This window comes from Boleophthalmus pectinirostris, unplaced genomic scaffold (genome assembly GCF_026225935.1).
Source record: "Boleophthalmus pectinirostris isolate CB_2022bp ecotype Guang Dong unplaced genomic scaffold, ASM2622593v1 HiC_scaffold_22, whole genome shotgun sequence".
In the NCBI taxonomy this organism is placed as follows: domain Eukaryota; kingdom Metazoa; phylum Chordata; class Actinopteri; order Gobiiformes; family Gobiidae; genus Boleophthalmus; species Boleophthalmus pectinirostris.
The window spans coordinates 42,928,717-42,945,348 of record NW_026571190.1 but is presented as its reverse complement, the minus strand read 5'-3'; the positions used below and the strand labels follow the sequence as shown (position 1 = coordinate 42,945,348).

Sequence of the window (16,632 nt, the reverse complement as noted above, 5' to 3'; positions counted from 1 at the left end):
AAGTACAAGTACAAGTACAGGTACAAGTACAAGTACAAGTACAGGTACAGGTGCAAGTACAAGTACAAGTACAGGTGCAAGTACAAGTACAAGTACAGGTGCAAGTACAGGTACAGGTGCAAGTACAAGTACAGGTACAAGTACAAGTGCAAGTACAAGTACAAGTACAGGTACAGGTACAAGTACAAGTACAAGTGCAGGTACAAGTACAAGTGCAAATGCAAATGCAAATACTACTACTCCTCTGGTTCTGTTCCTCTGGTTCTTCTGGTTCTGTTCTTCTGGTTCTTCTGGTTCTGTTCCTCTGGTTCTTCTGGTTCTGTTCTTCTGGTTCTTTCTTCTGGTTCTGTTCCTCTGGTTCTTCTGGTTCTGTTCCTCTGGTTCTTCTGGTTCTGTTCTTCTGGTTCTTCTGGTTCTGTTCCTCTGGTTCTTCTGGTTCTGTTCTGTTCTTCTGGTTCTTCTGGTTCTGTTCCTCTGGTTCTTCTGGTTCTCTGTTCTTCTGGTTCTTCTGGTTCTGTTCCTCTGGTTCTTCTGGTTCTGTTCTTCTGGTTCTCAGCTTGTTGTGTGTTTCAGGTTGGAGTTCGAGCGGCTGCAGAGGGAGGAGTTGGACAAACTGGAGATGAAGAGGTCAGTTTAACTCTGACACCTCAAGAAGGTTCCTGGTTCAAGTCCCGGGCCTTTCTGTGTGAAGTTTACATGTTCTAAAATCCACCTGACCCAGACTCGCTCGAGGTCTGGAGATGGTCCTACTGTTCATGAAGGTCCGGTCCCTGAGCCGTAGGTCTGTTCTTCTGCAGGCGTCTGATCGTGGAGATGGAGCAGAAGCAGCAGGAGGAGCGGCGTGAGCTGCAGCGCCTCCAGCAGGAGGTGGAGAGTCAGCGCAGGGAGTCTGAGGAGGTGCAGCGGCGCATGCGTCTGCAGGAGGAGAGTCTGCGTCTGCGCAGCCAGGACATCGAGAGCCGACTGCGCCAAGTGCTCGAGCAGCAGAAGGTCAAGGAGGAGAGCGACGCCGCAGACCTCCAGCAGGGGGCGCAGACGCAGACGCAGCAGGGGGCGCAGACGCAGACCCAGCAGGGGCCCTGGGACCTGAGGGAGCAGAGGAGCCCAACACAGGTAAGAGACTCTCCCCTCACACGAGTCTTAAACCAATGTTTCTCCAAACTGCTCTCCTCAGATGTTTCTCCAGGTTCTAGTCGTTTCTTGTCTCTTACCTTTTATTTGGAGTGATTTGTGTTTGAGAATCTTTAATCTCTTATTTTCCAGACTCCATTTTGTCCGTCTCCCCTTGTTTCATTTGTTTCTTTTATTTTTTTTGGATCAATATTGTGATTTAAAATGTTCCACATTATTACATAATGATCCACGGAGGTCCCCCTGTCTCTCAGGAGCCTGTGGAGCCTGAGGACGCTGTGGAGGTGTCCCTGGAGGAGCCCCTTGAGGTTCCTCTGGAGGTTCCTCTGGAGGTTCCAATGGAGGTTTCTCTGGAGGTTCCAATGGAGGTTCCTCTGGATGCTCCTGTGGAGGTTCCTCTGGATGCTCCTGTGGAGGTTCCTCTGGAGGTTCCTCTGGATGCTCCTGTGGAGGTTCCTCTGGAGGTGTCGCTGGAGGAGCAGGAGCTGCTGTCGGAGCTGCAGCGTCTGCAGAGGCTCAGGGTGGAGCAGAGGGATCGTCTCACCTCAGAGACTCACAGGCTGAAGGAGCAGGAGGAGGAGCAGCTCTGTGCAGTGAGGAGACTAGAGGAGCAGCTCCGAGAGCGACGCGACGAGGCGGTAGCAGTACTAACAGTACTAAAGTACAGTTACTGCAGTAGCAGTAGCGTAGTAGTAGCAGTAGCAGTAGCAGTAGCAGTAGCAGTAGCAGTAGCAGTAGTCGTGTTGTTGTTGTGAAGTATTTCTTCAGTGATGGTTTTGTTCTTTCTCAGGAGCTGCTCAGAGATCTGCGGCGTGTGGAGGACGACCACAGGACTCTGACTGAGATCAGACAGAACCTGCTCCAGGCCAAAGAGACCGGACCAGAGACCGGACCGGGACCAGAGACCGGACCGGGACCAGAGACCGGACCGGGACCAGAGACCGGACCGGGGTCCAGACCGGGACCGGGGTCTGAGGAGCACGAGGAGAGACAGAGCTCAGAGCAGATCACACAGTGAGTCCTGATCTCTCAGACTGCTGCTGTGTTCAGATCACAGCGACAGGGACGTCAGGGTTGACAGGGGCGACAGGGACGACATTGTGATGGTCGTTCTGTTGTGATGGTCGTTCCATCGTGATTGGTCGTTCCGTTGGTCGTTCCGTTGTGATGGTCGTTCCGTTGGTCGTTTCGTTGGTCGTTTCGTTGGTCGTTCCGTTGGTCGTTTCGTTGTTATGGTCGTTCCGTTGTGATGGTTGTTCCGTTGTGTTGGTCGTTTCGTTGGTCGTTCTGTTGGTCGTTCCGTCGGTCGTTCCGTGGGTCATTTCGTTGGTCATTCCGTTGGTCGTTCCGTTGGTCGTTCTGTTGTGATGGTTGTTTCGTTGGTCGTTCCGTTGGTTGTTTCGTTGGTCGTTCCGTTGGTCGTTTCGTTGGTCGTTTCGTTGGTCGTTTCGTTGGTCGTTTCGTTGGTCGTTTCGTTGGTCGTTTCGTTGGTCGTTTCATTGGTCGTTTCGTCGGTCGTTCCATGGGTCGTTCCGTTGGTTGTTCCGTTGTGATGGGACGTCACTGTGGTTCTTCTGGACTCAGGTCCATGTTTATAAATCGTTGGTCGTTCCGTTGGTCGTTTCGTTGGTCGTTCCGTCGGTCGTTCCGTCGGTCGTTCCGTCGGTCGTTCCGTCGGTCGTTCCGTTGGTCGTTCCGTTGGTCGTTCTGTTGTGATGGTTGTTTCGTTGGTCGTTTCGTTGTGATGGTTGTTTCGTTGGTCGTTCCGTTGGTCGTTCCGTTGGTCGTTCCGTCGGTCGTTCCGTCGGTCGTTCTGTCGGTCGTTCCGTCAGTCGTTCCGTCGGTCGTTTCGTCGGTCGTTCCATGGGTCGTTCCGTTGGTTGTTCCGTTGTGATGGGACGTCACTGTGGTTCTTCTGGACTCAGGTCCATGTTTATAAATCGTTGGTCGTTCCGTTGGTCGTTTCGTTGGTCGTTCCGTCGGTCGTTCCGTCGGTCGTCCGTCCGTCGTCGTCGTCGTCGTCGTTCCGTTCGGTCGTTCCGTTGGTCGTTCCGTTGGTCGTTCTGTTGTGATGGTTGTTTCGTTGGTCGTTTCGTTGTGATGGTTGTTTCGTTGGTCGTTCCGTTGGTCGTTCCGTTGGTCGTTCCGTCGGTCGTTCCGTCGGTCGTTCTGTCGGTCGTTCCGTCAGTCGTTCTGTCGGTCGTTCCGTCAGTCGTTCCGTCGGTCGTTTCGTCGGTCGTTCCATGGGTCGTTCCGTTGGTTGTTCCGTTGGTCGTTCCGTTGTGATGGGACGTGACTGTGGTTCTTCTGGACTCAGGTCCATGTTTATAAATCGTCGGTCGTTCCGTTGGTCGTTTCGTTGGTCGTTCCGTCGGTCGTTTCGTTGGTTGTTCCGTTGGTCGTTCCGTTGGTCGTTCCGTTGATCGTTCCGTTGGTCGTTCTGTTGTGATGGTTGTTTCGTTGGTCGTTTCGTTGTGATGGTCGTTCCGTTGGTCGTTCCGTTGGTCGTTCTGTTGTGATGGTTGTTTCGTTGGTCGTTTCGTTGTGATGGTCGTTCCGTTGGTTGTTCCGTTGGTCGTTCCGTTGTGATGGGACGTCACTGTGGTTCTTCTGGACTCAGGTCCATGTTTATAAATCGTCGGTCGTTCCGTTGGTCGTTTCGTTGGTCATTCCGTCGGTTGTTTCATTGGTCATTCCGTTGGTCGTTACGTTGGTCGTTCCGTTGATCGTTCCGTTGGTCGTTCCGTTGGTCGTTCTGTTGTGATGGTTGTTTCGTTGGTCGTTTCGTTGTGATGGTTGTTTCGTTGGTCGTTCCGTTGGTCGTTCCGTTGGTCGTTCCGTCGGTTGTTCCGTTGTGATGGGACGTCACTGTGGTTCTTCTGGACTCAGGTCCATGTTTATAAATCGTTGGTCGTTCCGTTGGTCATTTCGTTGGTCGTTCCGTCGGTCGTTTCGTTGGTCATTTCGTTGGTCGTTTCGTCGGTCGTTCCGTTGGTCGTTCTGTTGGTTGTTTCGTTGGTCATTTCGTCGGTCGTTCCGTCGGTCGTTCCGTCGGTCGTTCCGTCGGTCGTTCCGTCGGTCGTTTCGTCGTTCGTTCGTCGGTCGTTCCGTCGGTTCGTTTTGTCGGTCGTTCGTCGGTCGTTCCGTCGGTCGTTTCGTTGGTCGTTCCGTCGGTCGTTTTGTTGGTCGTTTCGTTGGTCGTTTCGTTGTCGTTCCGTTGGTCGTTTCGTTGGTCGTTTCGTTGGTCGTTCCGTTGGTCGTTCCGTTGGTCGTTCCGTTGTGATGGTCGTTCTGTCGTGATGGTCGTTCTGTCGGTTGTTTCGTTGGTCGTTCCATTGATCGTTTCATTGGTCGTTACGTTGGTCGTTCCGTCGGTCGTTCCGTCGGTCGTTCTGTCGGTCGTTCCGTCGGTCGTTCCGTAGGTCGTTTCGGCGGTCGTTCCGTCGGTCGTTCCGTCGGTCGTTCCGTCGGTCGTTCCGTCGGTCGTTCGTCGGTCGTTTCGGCGGTCGTTCCGTCGGTCGTTCCGTCGGTCGTTTCCGTCGGTCGTTTCGTCGGTCGTTTCGTCGGTCGTTTCGTCGGTCGTTTCGTCGGTCGTTCCGTCGGTCGTTCCGTTGTGATGGTCGTTCCGTTGTGATGGTCGTTCCGTTGTGATGGTCGTTCTGTTGGTTGTTTTGTTGGTCGTTCTGTTGGTCGTTTCATTGGTCGTTCCGTTGGTCGTTTCGTTGGTCGTCGTCGTTCCGTCGGGTCGTTCCGTTGGTCGTTTCGTTGGTCGTCGGTCGTTCCGTTGGTCGTTTCGTTGGTCGTCGTCGTTCCGTCGGTCGTTTCCGTCGGTCGTTCCGTCGTCGTTCCGTCGGTCGTTCCGTCGGTCGTTCCGTCGGTCATTTCGTTGGTCGTTCCGTTGTGTCGTTCTGTTGGTCGTTTCGTTTGGTCGTTCGTTGGTCGTTTCGTTGGTCGTCGTTCCGTTGTCGTTCCGTTGGTCGTTTCGTTGGTCGTTCGTCGTTCCGTTGGTCGTTTCGTTGGTCGTTCGTCGTTCCGTCGGTCGTTCCGGTCGTTCGTTCGTCGGTCGTTCCGTCGGTCGTTTCCGTCGGTCGTTTCGTCGGTCGTTCCGTCGGTCGTTCCGTTCGTTCGTCGTTCGTCGTCGTTCCGTCGGTTCGTTCCGTCGGTCGTTCCGTCGGTCGTTTTGTTGGTCGTTCCGTCGGTCGTTCCGTCGGTCGTTTCGTTGGTTGTTTCGTTGGTCGTTCCGTTGGTCGTTCCGTTGTGATGGTCGTTCCGTTGTGATGGTCGTTCCGTTGGTCGTTTCGTTGGTCGTTCCGTTGGTCGTTCTGTTGGTCGTTCTGTTGGTCGTTCCGTTGGTCGTTTCGTTGGTCGTTTCGTTGGTCGTTTCGTTGGTCGTTCCGTTGGTCGTCGGTCGTTCCGTCGGTCGTTCCGTCGGTCGTTCCGTCGGTCGTTCCGTCGGTTGTTCCGTTGTGATGGGACGTCACTGTGGTTCTTCTGGACTCAGGTCCATGTTTATAAATCTGAGCTCGTTGGCTGTTGGCAACAAAAGAACCAATCAGGAGCGAGACTGCGTAACAACTGTCAATCAAACCTGCCGCTAAGGCTCATGGGTGGGGCCTCGGGGAAAGAAGGTGTCTGATTGGTCAGTTCTTAACGTTCAGATGTTGATTTGGGTGAAAAGGTTGAAGTGTCGCCTCCTTGTGTCAGGTGGGCGCGACTGCAGTGGACGGAGTTCAAAGTTCAACAGCTCAAACATCTGCAGCAGAAGGAGGAGGAGCTCCAGGAGCAGAAGGAACGACTGCAGGAGCAGGTACGACAGGGTCAGGGGTCACACCTCCACAGGGTCAGGGGTTACACCTCCACAGGGTCAGGGGTCACACCTCCACAGGGTCAGGGGTCAGGGGTCACACCTCGACAGGGTCAGGGGTCAAACCTGTTTGTTCTGTTGTTTTTTTTTCTTTTCTTGTTTTTAGTTTTATTTTGAAAGTCACTCACACAGTTTCCTCTCGAGTGTTTCCTCTGGTGCTGTAGACTGACAGGTGTCCTCTCCTGTTGTCCCTCACCTGTCGGCAGGTGTCGTCGGAGCGGGGGTGCGTGCTCCGCCTCGTGCAGGGTCTGAGGGCGGGGCCCGACGTGCGCGCTCTCAGCAGCGACGTGCGCGCTCTTAAAGAGGCGGAGCTTCGTCTGCAGCTCAAACAGAAACACCTGAGCTCGCTGACGTCAGCACTGAGCGCGCTCAGAGACGACAAACTCCGCGCCGCCGACGCCCTGCAGCGCCCCCCGGAGGACACGCTGGACGCCGCGCTCTACCAGGTACAGCGCCATCTACGGGTAAACACCTGCACTACACTACAGCGCCATCTACAGGTAAACACCTGCACTACACTACAGCGCCATCTACAGGTAAACACCTGCACTACACTACAGCGCCATCTACAGGTAAACACCTGCACTACACTACAGCGCCATCTACAGGTAAACACCTGCACTACACTACAGCGCCATCTACGGGTAAACACCTGCACTACACTACAGCGCCATCTACAGGTAAACACCTGCACTACACTACAGCGCCATCTACAGGTAAACACCTGCACTACACTACAGCGCCATCTACGGGTAAACACCTGCACTACACTACAGCGCCATCTACGGGTAAACACCTGCACTACACTACAGCGCCATCTACAGGTAAACACGTACACTACACTACAGCGCCATCTACGGGTAAACACCTGCACTACACTACAGCGCCATCTACAGGTAAACACCTGCACTACACTACAGCGCCATCTACAGGTAAACACGTACACTACACTACAGCGCCATCTACGGGTAAACACCTGCACTACACTACAGCGCCATCTACGGGTAAACACCTGCACTACACTACAGCGCCATCTACAGGTAAACACCTGCACTACACTACAGCGCCATCTACAGGTTGAAATGTTGAAATTGTATTTTTCTTAAAGTTTCAGGTTGTTCATAATATTACAATATTTTGTAAAAGAAAGAGTTCATCAATTAAAAAAGATTTGTGTAATAGATTTGTGTTTCTCTGCACAAATATTTGAACTTCTTGTTATTTTTGGGGTTTATATGACATGAGTTTTCTGATCCGGACACTTTGGACTCGACCCCCGGAACAAAATGAGTTTGACACTTCTGTTCTACTGTTTTTGAAATAAAGAGTCAGGAGGAGAGAGATGATGAGAAGATCCTGGAGGAGAACACAACCTTCACTGCTTTAACATAGAAACTGTTTGTAATAATAATAAAAACAAGTATTTTATTAATTTAGTTTTCAGTGATTTAGAAAGACACATATTTTGTTGTGATGTTTAGTAGAAACTTTCAATTTAAATTCAAGCTCAGGTTTTCTACAGATCTCATGTTATTTTTTTCTCTTCATCATCTGCTCCTGGTCCAGACCTTCAGTCAAATTTTAGAACTTTTTTGCCCACGAGACAAAACGTGTGCGATGAGAAAGTCGTGACCTTTAAAGTGAACAAAGCCTCAAACAGAGCAGTGCCGACAGTTAGCGCTTCACCCTCAGACCTTCTCGTGTGGTTTCAGGTGGAGAAGGAGCTGGAGGAGCACTCGGACCTTCTCACGTCGCTGGAGTCCACCTCACAGCAGCTGCAGCAGCTTCAGGAGACCTACGAGTTCACCACCAACGTGTCACGGCAGCAGGAGAAGGTCCGGAGCAAGGAGCGACAAATCCTGGAGTCCAAGGAGAAAGATCTGAGAGAAGATCTGCAGAACGCGCTGGAGCGAGTGGAGAGGAGATACAGCGCTCTGAAGAAGAAGAGAGGAGACAGAGACAGGTACAGAGCACAGAGGAGGAGAAACATCTAAGAGGTCCTGGTTCTACTGCAACAAACACATGTTCAGATGTTGTGTGTTCCTCAGGGTGTGGTCCAGATGTTCAGATGTTGTGTGTTCCTCAGGGTTGTGGTCCAGATGTTCAGATGTTGTGTGTTCCTCAGGGTGTGGTCCAGATGTTCAGATGTTGTGTGTGTTCCTCAGGTTGTGGTCCAGATGTTCAGATGTTGTGTGTTCCTCAGGGTTTGGTCCAGATGTTCAGATGTTGTGTGTTCCTCAGGGTTGTGGTCCAGATGTTCAGATGTTGTGTGTGTTCCTTTCAGGGTGTTGGGTTTGTCCAGATGTTCAGATGTTGTGTGTTTCCTCAGGTTGTGGTCCAGATGTTCAGATGTTGTGTGTTCCTCAGGGTTTGGTCCAGATGTTCAGATGTTGTGTGTTCCTCAGGGTTTGGTCCAGATGTTCAGATGTTGTGTGTTCCTCAGGGTTTGGTCCAGATGTTGAGATGTTGTGTGTTCCTCCTCAGGGTTTGGTTTAGATGTTGTGTTCAGATGTTGTGTGTTCCTCCTCAGGGTGTGGTCCACATGTTCAGATGTTGTGTGTTCCTCAGGGTTTGGTCCAGATGTTCAGATGTTGTGTGTTTCCTCAGGGTTTGGTCCAGATGTTCAGATGTTGTGTGTTCCTCAGGGTTTGGTCCAGATGTTCAGATGTTGTTGTGTTCCAGATGGTGTGTGTGTTTGTTGTGTGTTGTCCTCCTCAGGGTTTGGTTCAGATGTTGTGTTCCTCAGGAGATGTTCAGATGTTGTGTTCCTCAGGGTTTGGTCCAGATGTTCAGATGTTGTGTGTTCCTCAGGGTTTGGTTGATGTTCAGATGTTGTGTTCCTCAGGGTTTGGTCCAGATGTTCAGATGTTGTGTGTTCCTCAGGGTTTGGTCCAGATGTTCAGATGTTGTGTGTTCCTCAGGGTTTGGTCCAGATGTTCAGGATGTTGTTCCTCAGGGTTTGGTTTAGATGTTCAGATGTTGTGTGTTCCTCAGGGTTTGGTCCAGATGTTCAGATGTTGTGTGTTCCTCAGGGTTTGGTCCAGATGTTCAGATGTTGTGTGTTCCTCAGGGTGGAGCGGGAGCTGCAGAGCCTCAGACAGAGTCTCAGCGAAGATCGGACCAGATCCTCCTCCGTGAGTCCAGTCCAAGACCTGAGCCCCCTGCCCCCCCTCAGCGACCACAGGTACCACCCCGCGTCAGATGATCGGTGGAAAAAACGGTGGATTTGATGTTTTTTTGAAGTTTCTGAAGTGAAATTTTTGTTCCATTTTCCAGGATCAGCGCTCTGATCGAAGAGGAAGTCCAACGACGTCTGCAGAAGATCAACCTCAACACCGACAACGACCTGTCCTCCTCCCTCCAGGTCTGTCTCCTCCCTCAAACTCTAAACTCTAAACTGTCTGTATTCTCGCGTTTAAACTCTAAACTCTGTGTATTCTCACGTTTAAACTCTAAACTGTCTGTATTCTCGCGTTTAAACTCTAAACTCTCTGTATTCTCACGTTTAAACTCTAAACTGTCTGTATTCTCACGTTTAAACTCTAAACTCTGTGTATTCTCACGCTTAAACTCTAAACTCTCTGTATTCTCACGTTTAAACTCTAAAACTCTCTGTATTCTCATGTCAAACTGTTTAAACTCTAAACTCTGTGTATTCTCACGTTTAAACTCTAAACTCTGTGTATTCTCACGTTTAAACTCTAAACTCTGTGTATTCTCACGTTTAAACTCTAAAATCTCTGTATTCTCATGTTTAAACTCTAAACTCTATGTGTTCTCACGTTTAAACTCTAAACTCTGTGTTTTCTCACGTTTAAACTCTAAACATGATAATACAGTCAGTTTAAACTCTAAACTCTGTGTATTCTCACGTTTAAACTCTGTGTTCTCACGTTTAAACTCTAAACTCTGTGTGTTCTCACGTTTAAACTCTAAACTCTGTGTATTCTCACGTTTAAACTCTAAACTCTCTGTGTGTTCTCACGTTTAAACTCTAAACTCTGTGTATTCTCACGTTTAAACTCTAAACTCTGTGTATTCTCACGTTTAAACTCTAAACTCTCTGTATTCTCACCATTAAACTCTGTGTTTTCTCACATTTAAACTCTAAACTCTGTGTATTCTCACGTTTAAACTCTAAACTCTCTGTATTCTCACCATTAAACTCTGTGTTTTCTCACGTTTAAACTCTAAACTCTGTGTGTTCTCACATTTAAACTCTGTGTTTTCTCACGTTTAAACTCTAAACTCTGTGTATTCCCACGTTTAAACTCTGTGTATTCTCACGTTTAAACTCTAAACTCTGTGTATTCTCACGTTTAAACTCTAAACTCTCTGTATTCTCATGTTTAAACTCTAAACTCTATGTGTTCTCACGTTTAAACTCTAAACTCTGTGTATTCTCACTTTTAAACTCTAAACTCTGTGTATTCTCACGTTTAAACTCTGTGTTTTCTCACGTTTAAACTCTAAACTCTGTGTGTTCCCACGTTTAAACTCTGTGTATTCTCACGTTTAAACTCTAAACTCTGTGTATTCTCACGATTTAAACTCTAAACTCTCTGTATTCTCATGTTTAAACTCTAAACTCTATGTGTTCTCACGTTTAAACTCTAAACTCTGTGTATTCTCACGTTTAAACTCTGTGTTTTCTCACGTTTAAACTCTAAACTCTGTGTGTTCTCATGTTTAAACTCTAAACTCTGCGTGTTCTCACGTTTAAACTCTAAACTCTGCGTATTCTCACGTTTAAACTCTAAACTCTGCGTGTTCTCACGATTAAACTCTAAACTCTGTGTATTCTCACGTTTAAACTCTAAACTCTGTGTGTTCTCACGTTTAAACTCTAAACTCTGTGTATTCTCACGTTTAAACTCTAAACTCTGCGTGTATTCTCACGTTTAAACTCTAAACTCTGTGTTTTCTCACGTTTAAACTCTAAACTCTGTGTGTTCTCACGTTTAAACTCTAAACTCTGTGTGTTCTCACGTTTAAACTCTAAACTCTGTGTTCTCACGTTTAAACTCTAAACTCTGTGTTTTCTCACGTTTAAACTCTAAACTCTGTGTGTTCTCACGTTTAAACTCTAAACTCTGTGTATTCTCACGTTTAAACTCTAAACTCTATGTGTTCTCACGTTTAAACTCTAAACTCTGTGTATTCTCACGTTTAAACTCTAAACTCTGTGTGTTCTCATGTTTAAACTCTAAACTCTGTGTATTCTCACGTTTAAACTCTAAACTCTGTGTGTTCTCACGTTTAAACTCTAAACTCTGTTTTCTCACGTTTAAACTCTAAACTCTGTGTTTTCTCACGTTTAAACTCTAAACTCTGTGTGTTCTCACGTTTAAACTCTAAACTCTGTGTTTTCTCACGTTTAAACTCTAAACTCTGTGTTTTCTCACGTTTAAACTCTAAACTCTGTGTGTTCTCACGTTTAAACTCTAAACTCTGTTTTTCTCACGTTTAAACTCTAAACTCTGTGTTTTCTCACGTTTAAACTCTAAACTCTGTGTGTTCTCACGTTTAAACTCTAAACTCTGTGTGTATTCTCACGTTAAACTCTAAACTCTGTGTATTCTCACGTTTAAACTCTAAACTCTGTGTTTCTCACGTTTAAACTCTAAACTCTGTGTGTTCTCACGTTTAAAACTCTAAACTCTGTGTGTTTCTCACGTTTAAAACTCTAAACTCTGTGTTTTCTTCTCACGTTTAAACTCTAAACTCTGTGTTTTCTCACGTTTAAACTCTAAACTCTGTGTATTCTCATGTTTAAACTCTAAACTCTGTGTTTTCTCACGTTTAAACTCTAAACTCTGTGTGTTTTCTCACGTTTAAACTCTAAACTCTGTGTTTCTCACGTTTAAACTCTAAACTCTGTGTTTCTCACGTTTAAACTCTAAACTCTGTGTTTTCTCACGTTTAAACTCTAAACTCTGTGTATTCTCACGTTTAAACTCTAAACTCTGTGTTTTCTCACGTTTAAACTCTAAACTCTGTGTGTTCTCACGTTTAAACTCTAAACTCTGTGTGTTCTCACGTTTAAACTCTAAACTCTGTGTTTTCTCACGTTTAAACTCTAAACTCTGTTTTCTCACGTTTAAACTCTAAACTCTGTGTTTTCTCACGTTTAAAACTCTAAACTCTGTGTTTTTCTCACGTTTTAAACTCTAAACTCTGTGTTTTCTCACGTTTAAACTCTAAACTCTGTTTTCTCACGTTTAAACTCTAAACTCTGCTGTGTTTCTCACGTTTAAACTCTAAACTCTGTTTTCTCACGTTTAAACTCTAAACTCTGTGTGTTCTCACGTTTAAACTCTAAACTCTGTTTTCTCACGTTTAAACTCGTGGTTCATGTTTTGTGTTACGAGTCGCGTCTGTGTTTTGTTTCAGGGGGAGACGCGGCTGGTGAACAGACGACTCAAGTACGAGGTACAAGAACCAGGACTAAACCAGGACTAAACCAGGACTAAACCAGGACTAAACCAGGACTAAACCAGAACTAAACCAGGACTAAACCAGGACTAAAACCAGGACTAAACCAGGACTAAACCAGGAACTAAACCAGGACTAAACCAGGACTAAACCAGAACTAAACCAGGACTAAACCAGGACTAAACCACTAAACCAGAACTAAACCAGGACTAAACCACTAAACAGGACTAAACCAGGACTAACCAGGACTTAAACCAGGACTAAACCAGAACTAAAACCAGGACTAAACCAGGACTAAACAGGACTAAACCAGGACTAAACCAGGACTAAACCAGGACTAAACCAGACTAAACCAGGACTAAACCAGGACTAAACCAGGACTAAACCAGACTAAACCAGGACTAAAGGACTAAACAGGACTAAACCAGGAAACTAAACCAGAACTAAACCAGGACTAAACCAGGACTAAACCAGAACTAAACCAGGACTAAACCAGGACTAACCAGGACTAAACCAGGACTAACCAGGATAAACCAGGACTAAACCAGGACTAAACCAGGACTAAACCAGGACTAAACCAGACTAAACCAGACTAAACCAGGACTAAACCAGAACTAAACCAGGACTAAACCAGGACTAAACCAGGACTAAACCAGAACTAAACCAGGACTAAACCAGAACTAAACCAGGACTAAACCAGGACTAAACCAGGACTAAACCAGGACTAAACCAGGACTAAACCAGGACTAAACTAAACCAGGACTAAACCAGGACTAAACCAGGAAACCAGGACTAAACCAGGAACCAGGACTAAACCAGGAAACCAGGACTAAACCAGGACTAAACCAGGACTAAACCAGGACTAAACCAGAACTAAACCAGGACTAAACCAGAACTAAACCAGGACTAAACCAGGAAACTAAACCAGACTAAACCAGGACTAAACCAGGCCTAAACTAAACCAGGACTAAACCAGGACTAAACCAGGACTAAACCAGGACTAAACCAGGACTAAACACTAAACCAGGACTAACCAGGACTAAACCAGGACTAAACCAGGACTAAACCAGGACTAAACCAGGACTAAACCAGGACTAAACCAGGACTAAACCAGGACTAAACCAGGACTAAACCAGGACTAAACCAGGACTAAACCAGAACTAAACCAGACTAAACCAGAACCTAAACCAGAACTAAACCAGGACTAAACCAGGACTAAACCAGGACCAGGACTAAACTAAACCAGGACTAAACCAGAACTAAACCACCAGGACTAAACCAGACTAAACCAGGACTAAACCAGGACTAAAGGAAAACCAGGACTAAACCAGGACTAAACCAGACTAAACCAGGACTAAACCAGGACTAAACCAGGACTAAACCAGGACTAAACCAGGACTAAACCAGGACTAAACCAGGACTAACCAGGACTAAACCAGGACTAAACCAGGACTAAACCAGGACTAAACCAGGAACTAAACCAGGACTAAACCAGAACTAAACCAGGACTAAACCAGGACTAAACCTGGACTAAACCAGGACTAAACCAGGACTAAACCAGGACTAAACCAGGACTAAACCAGAACTAAACCAGGACTAAACCAGGACTAAACCAGGCTAAACCAGGACTAAACCAGGAACTAAACCAGGACTAAACCAGAACTAAACCAGGACTAAACCAGGACTAAACCAGGACTAAACCAGGACTAAACCAGGACTAAACCAGGACTAAACCAGACTAAACCAGGTAACTAAACCAGGACTAAACCAGGACTAAACCAGAACTAAACCAGGACTAAACCAGAACTAAACCAGGTCTAAACCAGGACTAAACCAGGACTAAACCAGGACTAAACCAGAACTAAACCAGGACTAAACCAGGACTAAACTGGTCTAAACCAGGACTAAACCAGGACTAAACCAGGTCTGAACCTGGACTAAACCAGGTCTAAACCTGGACTAAACCAGGTCTAAACCAGAACTAAACCAGGACTAAACCAGAACTAAACCAGGACTAAACCAGAACTAAACCAGGACTAAACCAGGTCTAAACCCAGACTAAACCAGGACTAAACCAGGCCTAAACCAGGCCTAAACCAGGACTAAACCAAGACTAAACCAGAACTAAACCAGGACTAAACCGGGTCTAAATCGGGTCTAAACCAGGTCTAAACCAGGGCTAAACCTGGACTAAACCAGGTCCAAACCAGGACTAAACCAGGCCTAAACCAGGACTAGACCAGGACTAAACCAGGACTAAACCAGGGTCTAAACCAGGACTAAACCAGGACTAAACCAGGACTAAACCAGGACTAAACCTGGACTAAACCAGGACTAAACCTGGACTAAACCTGGACTAAACCAGGACTAAACCAGGACTAAACCAGGACTAAACCAGGACTAAACCGGGTCTAAATCGGGTCTAAACCGGGTCTAAATCGGGTCCGTTCTTCACCTTTCACAATAAAACCACTGCCTGCTGTGATCTGCATGCTGCGCTCTTAATCTGAAATCCTCACCTGGTGATTCTCGGGCTCCGGACTTTTATTTTGATGAGAACCGCTCCGTCTTCTCACTCACAGAAAAACATCTCGTCTCCGTGGGAACCGCCGGAAAACCCAGACCGGGAACCGGAGCCGGACTCGGACCAAAACGAACCAAAAACCACAGAAAGAAGTTCAGCGGCGCAAAACGAGGCCGACGTTTGTGACAAAAGTTTAAATTTCAACAAGTCAGAAGAAACCAAGGAGTCGGGCGCAGCGAAATGGACCAAGCGTCGGTTTTCGGACGACGTTTCCGCGCTGGGCTCCTCCGTGGTGCAGTCGCTCAACTCTTACCTGAGCTCCTACGTCGGTCCGACCCAGCGGGAGAAAAACGCTACGACGTCCGGGATCGTTTTTGGGTTCTTCGCCGAAAAACTGACGCACGTTTACGAAGACGCGAACCGCAAACTCCAGGAAACTCGTGAGGTCCTGCAGAACGCGCCGATGGACGTCGTGAGCGGCGCGGTGTCCGAGTACGTGTCCAGATTTACCCGCCAGCTCCCGGTCGCGCGGAAAATCACGGCGGCGTTCGCTCCACGGGACGGAGAACTCAAAGAGGATTCAGAAGACGACGAAGAACGCTCGAACGAATCGATGAAAGCGCAGAGGGATTGTGAGGTTTGGTGCGATTTTGCGGGCGGTGAAACGGCGGGAGTGGACGGGTGGCCGCTCGGGTCGGTCGTCTGCTCCGAGGACGCCGATCTCCGGGTTTTCCAGCAGAAGTTCGTGGAATTTCCGACGCCTTTGTCCTATTTGACGCTGCTCCAAAACGAGGAGATTTCAGCCAAACTCCCGGACGTGAACCTCGGGACGGTCTTGAGTGTTTTCTTTGCGGCGACGGCGACTGAAACGCGGCCGATTCCGACGGCGGCGGGCGTGGCGGTGTGCGCGGGAGGGCTCGCCGTGATTGGCTGTCGGGAGGAGGAGGCGGGGCTTAGGGTCGAGTGGCGATTGGGCTGGAGCGAAGTGGAGGAGGTCCGGGTGGGTTTGGGCGGGCAGAGCGTGAGAGTAGAGCGGAAAGGTGAAGGGGGCGGGGACAGGTGTGGAGAGGGCGGGGACAGGTGTGGAGGGGGCGTGGCCGTCTTGACCCTCAGTGCGCGTCTCACTCAGAAGTTTTGCCGGGAAATCGTCCGAGCTCAGAGTTTCGGAATTGGACCAAATCTGTCCATTTCTGAATCCAAAGAAAAGTTTCAGGATCAAAACGAGGAAGTTTTAAATGAAGTTTTAACAGAAAATGTGAATTTTTTTAGACGAAATGTGGAAGAAAGTGAAATTTCAGAGATTTGGGAAAAGGAGCAGATTTGGGAAAAAAAGATTTGTGGGGAAAACTGCGACGCAAAATCACTCGAGGAAAATGACAAACAACGTCTAGGTCCAGTCTCAGGTCCGGTCCCTGGTCCGGTCCCTGGTCCGGTCCCTGGTCCGGTCCCTGGTCCGGTCTCCTGGTCCGGTCTCTGGTCCGGTCCCTGGTCCGGTCCCTGGTCCGGTCTCTGGTCCGGTCTCTGGTCCGGTCTCCTGGTCCGGTCCTGGTCCGGTCCCTGGTCCGGTCCCTGGTCCGGTCCCTGGTCCGGTCTCTGGTCCGGTCCCTGGTCCGGTCCCTGGTCCGGTCCCTGGTCCGGTCCCTGGTCCGGTCCCTGGTCCGGTCCCTGGTCTTCACCC

General features: G+C 48.3%; 1 protein-coding gene across 1 annotated transcript in view; it reads left to right on the top strand.

Annotated features, from left to right (window-relative positions):
• The window catches only part of kif16ba (kinesin family member 16Ba), a 45,468-nt gene that overhangs the window by 24,232 nt on the left and 4,604 nt on the right, over positions 1-16,632 (top strand). The window contains exons 18-28 of the mRNA XM_055158541.1: positions 574-627; positions 798-1,113; positions 1,386-1,769; positions 1,922-2,145; positions 5,836-5,938; positions 6,202-6,459; positions 7,708-7,958; positions 9,066-9,179; positions 9,272-9,359; positions 12,389-12,427; positions 15,013-16,357. Of these exons, the coding sequence (XP_055014516.1) occupies positions 574-627; positions 798-1,113; positions 1,386-1,769; positions 1,922-2,145; positions 5,836-5,938; positions 6,202-6,459; positions 7,708-7,958; positions 9,066-9,179; positions 9,272-9,359; positions 12,389-12,427; positions 15,013-16,357 (3,176 nt within the window). The remainder of the gene's footprint in view (positions 1-573; positions 628-797; positions 1,114-1,385; positions 1,770-1,921; positions 2,146-5,835; positions 5,939-6,201; positions 6,460-7,707; positions 7,959-9,065; positions 9,180-9,271; positions 9,360-12,388; positions 12,428-15,012; positions 16,358-16,632) is intronic.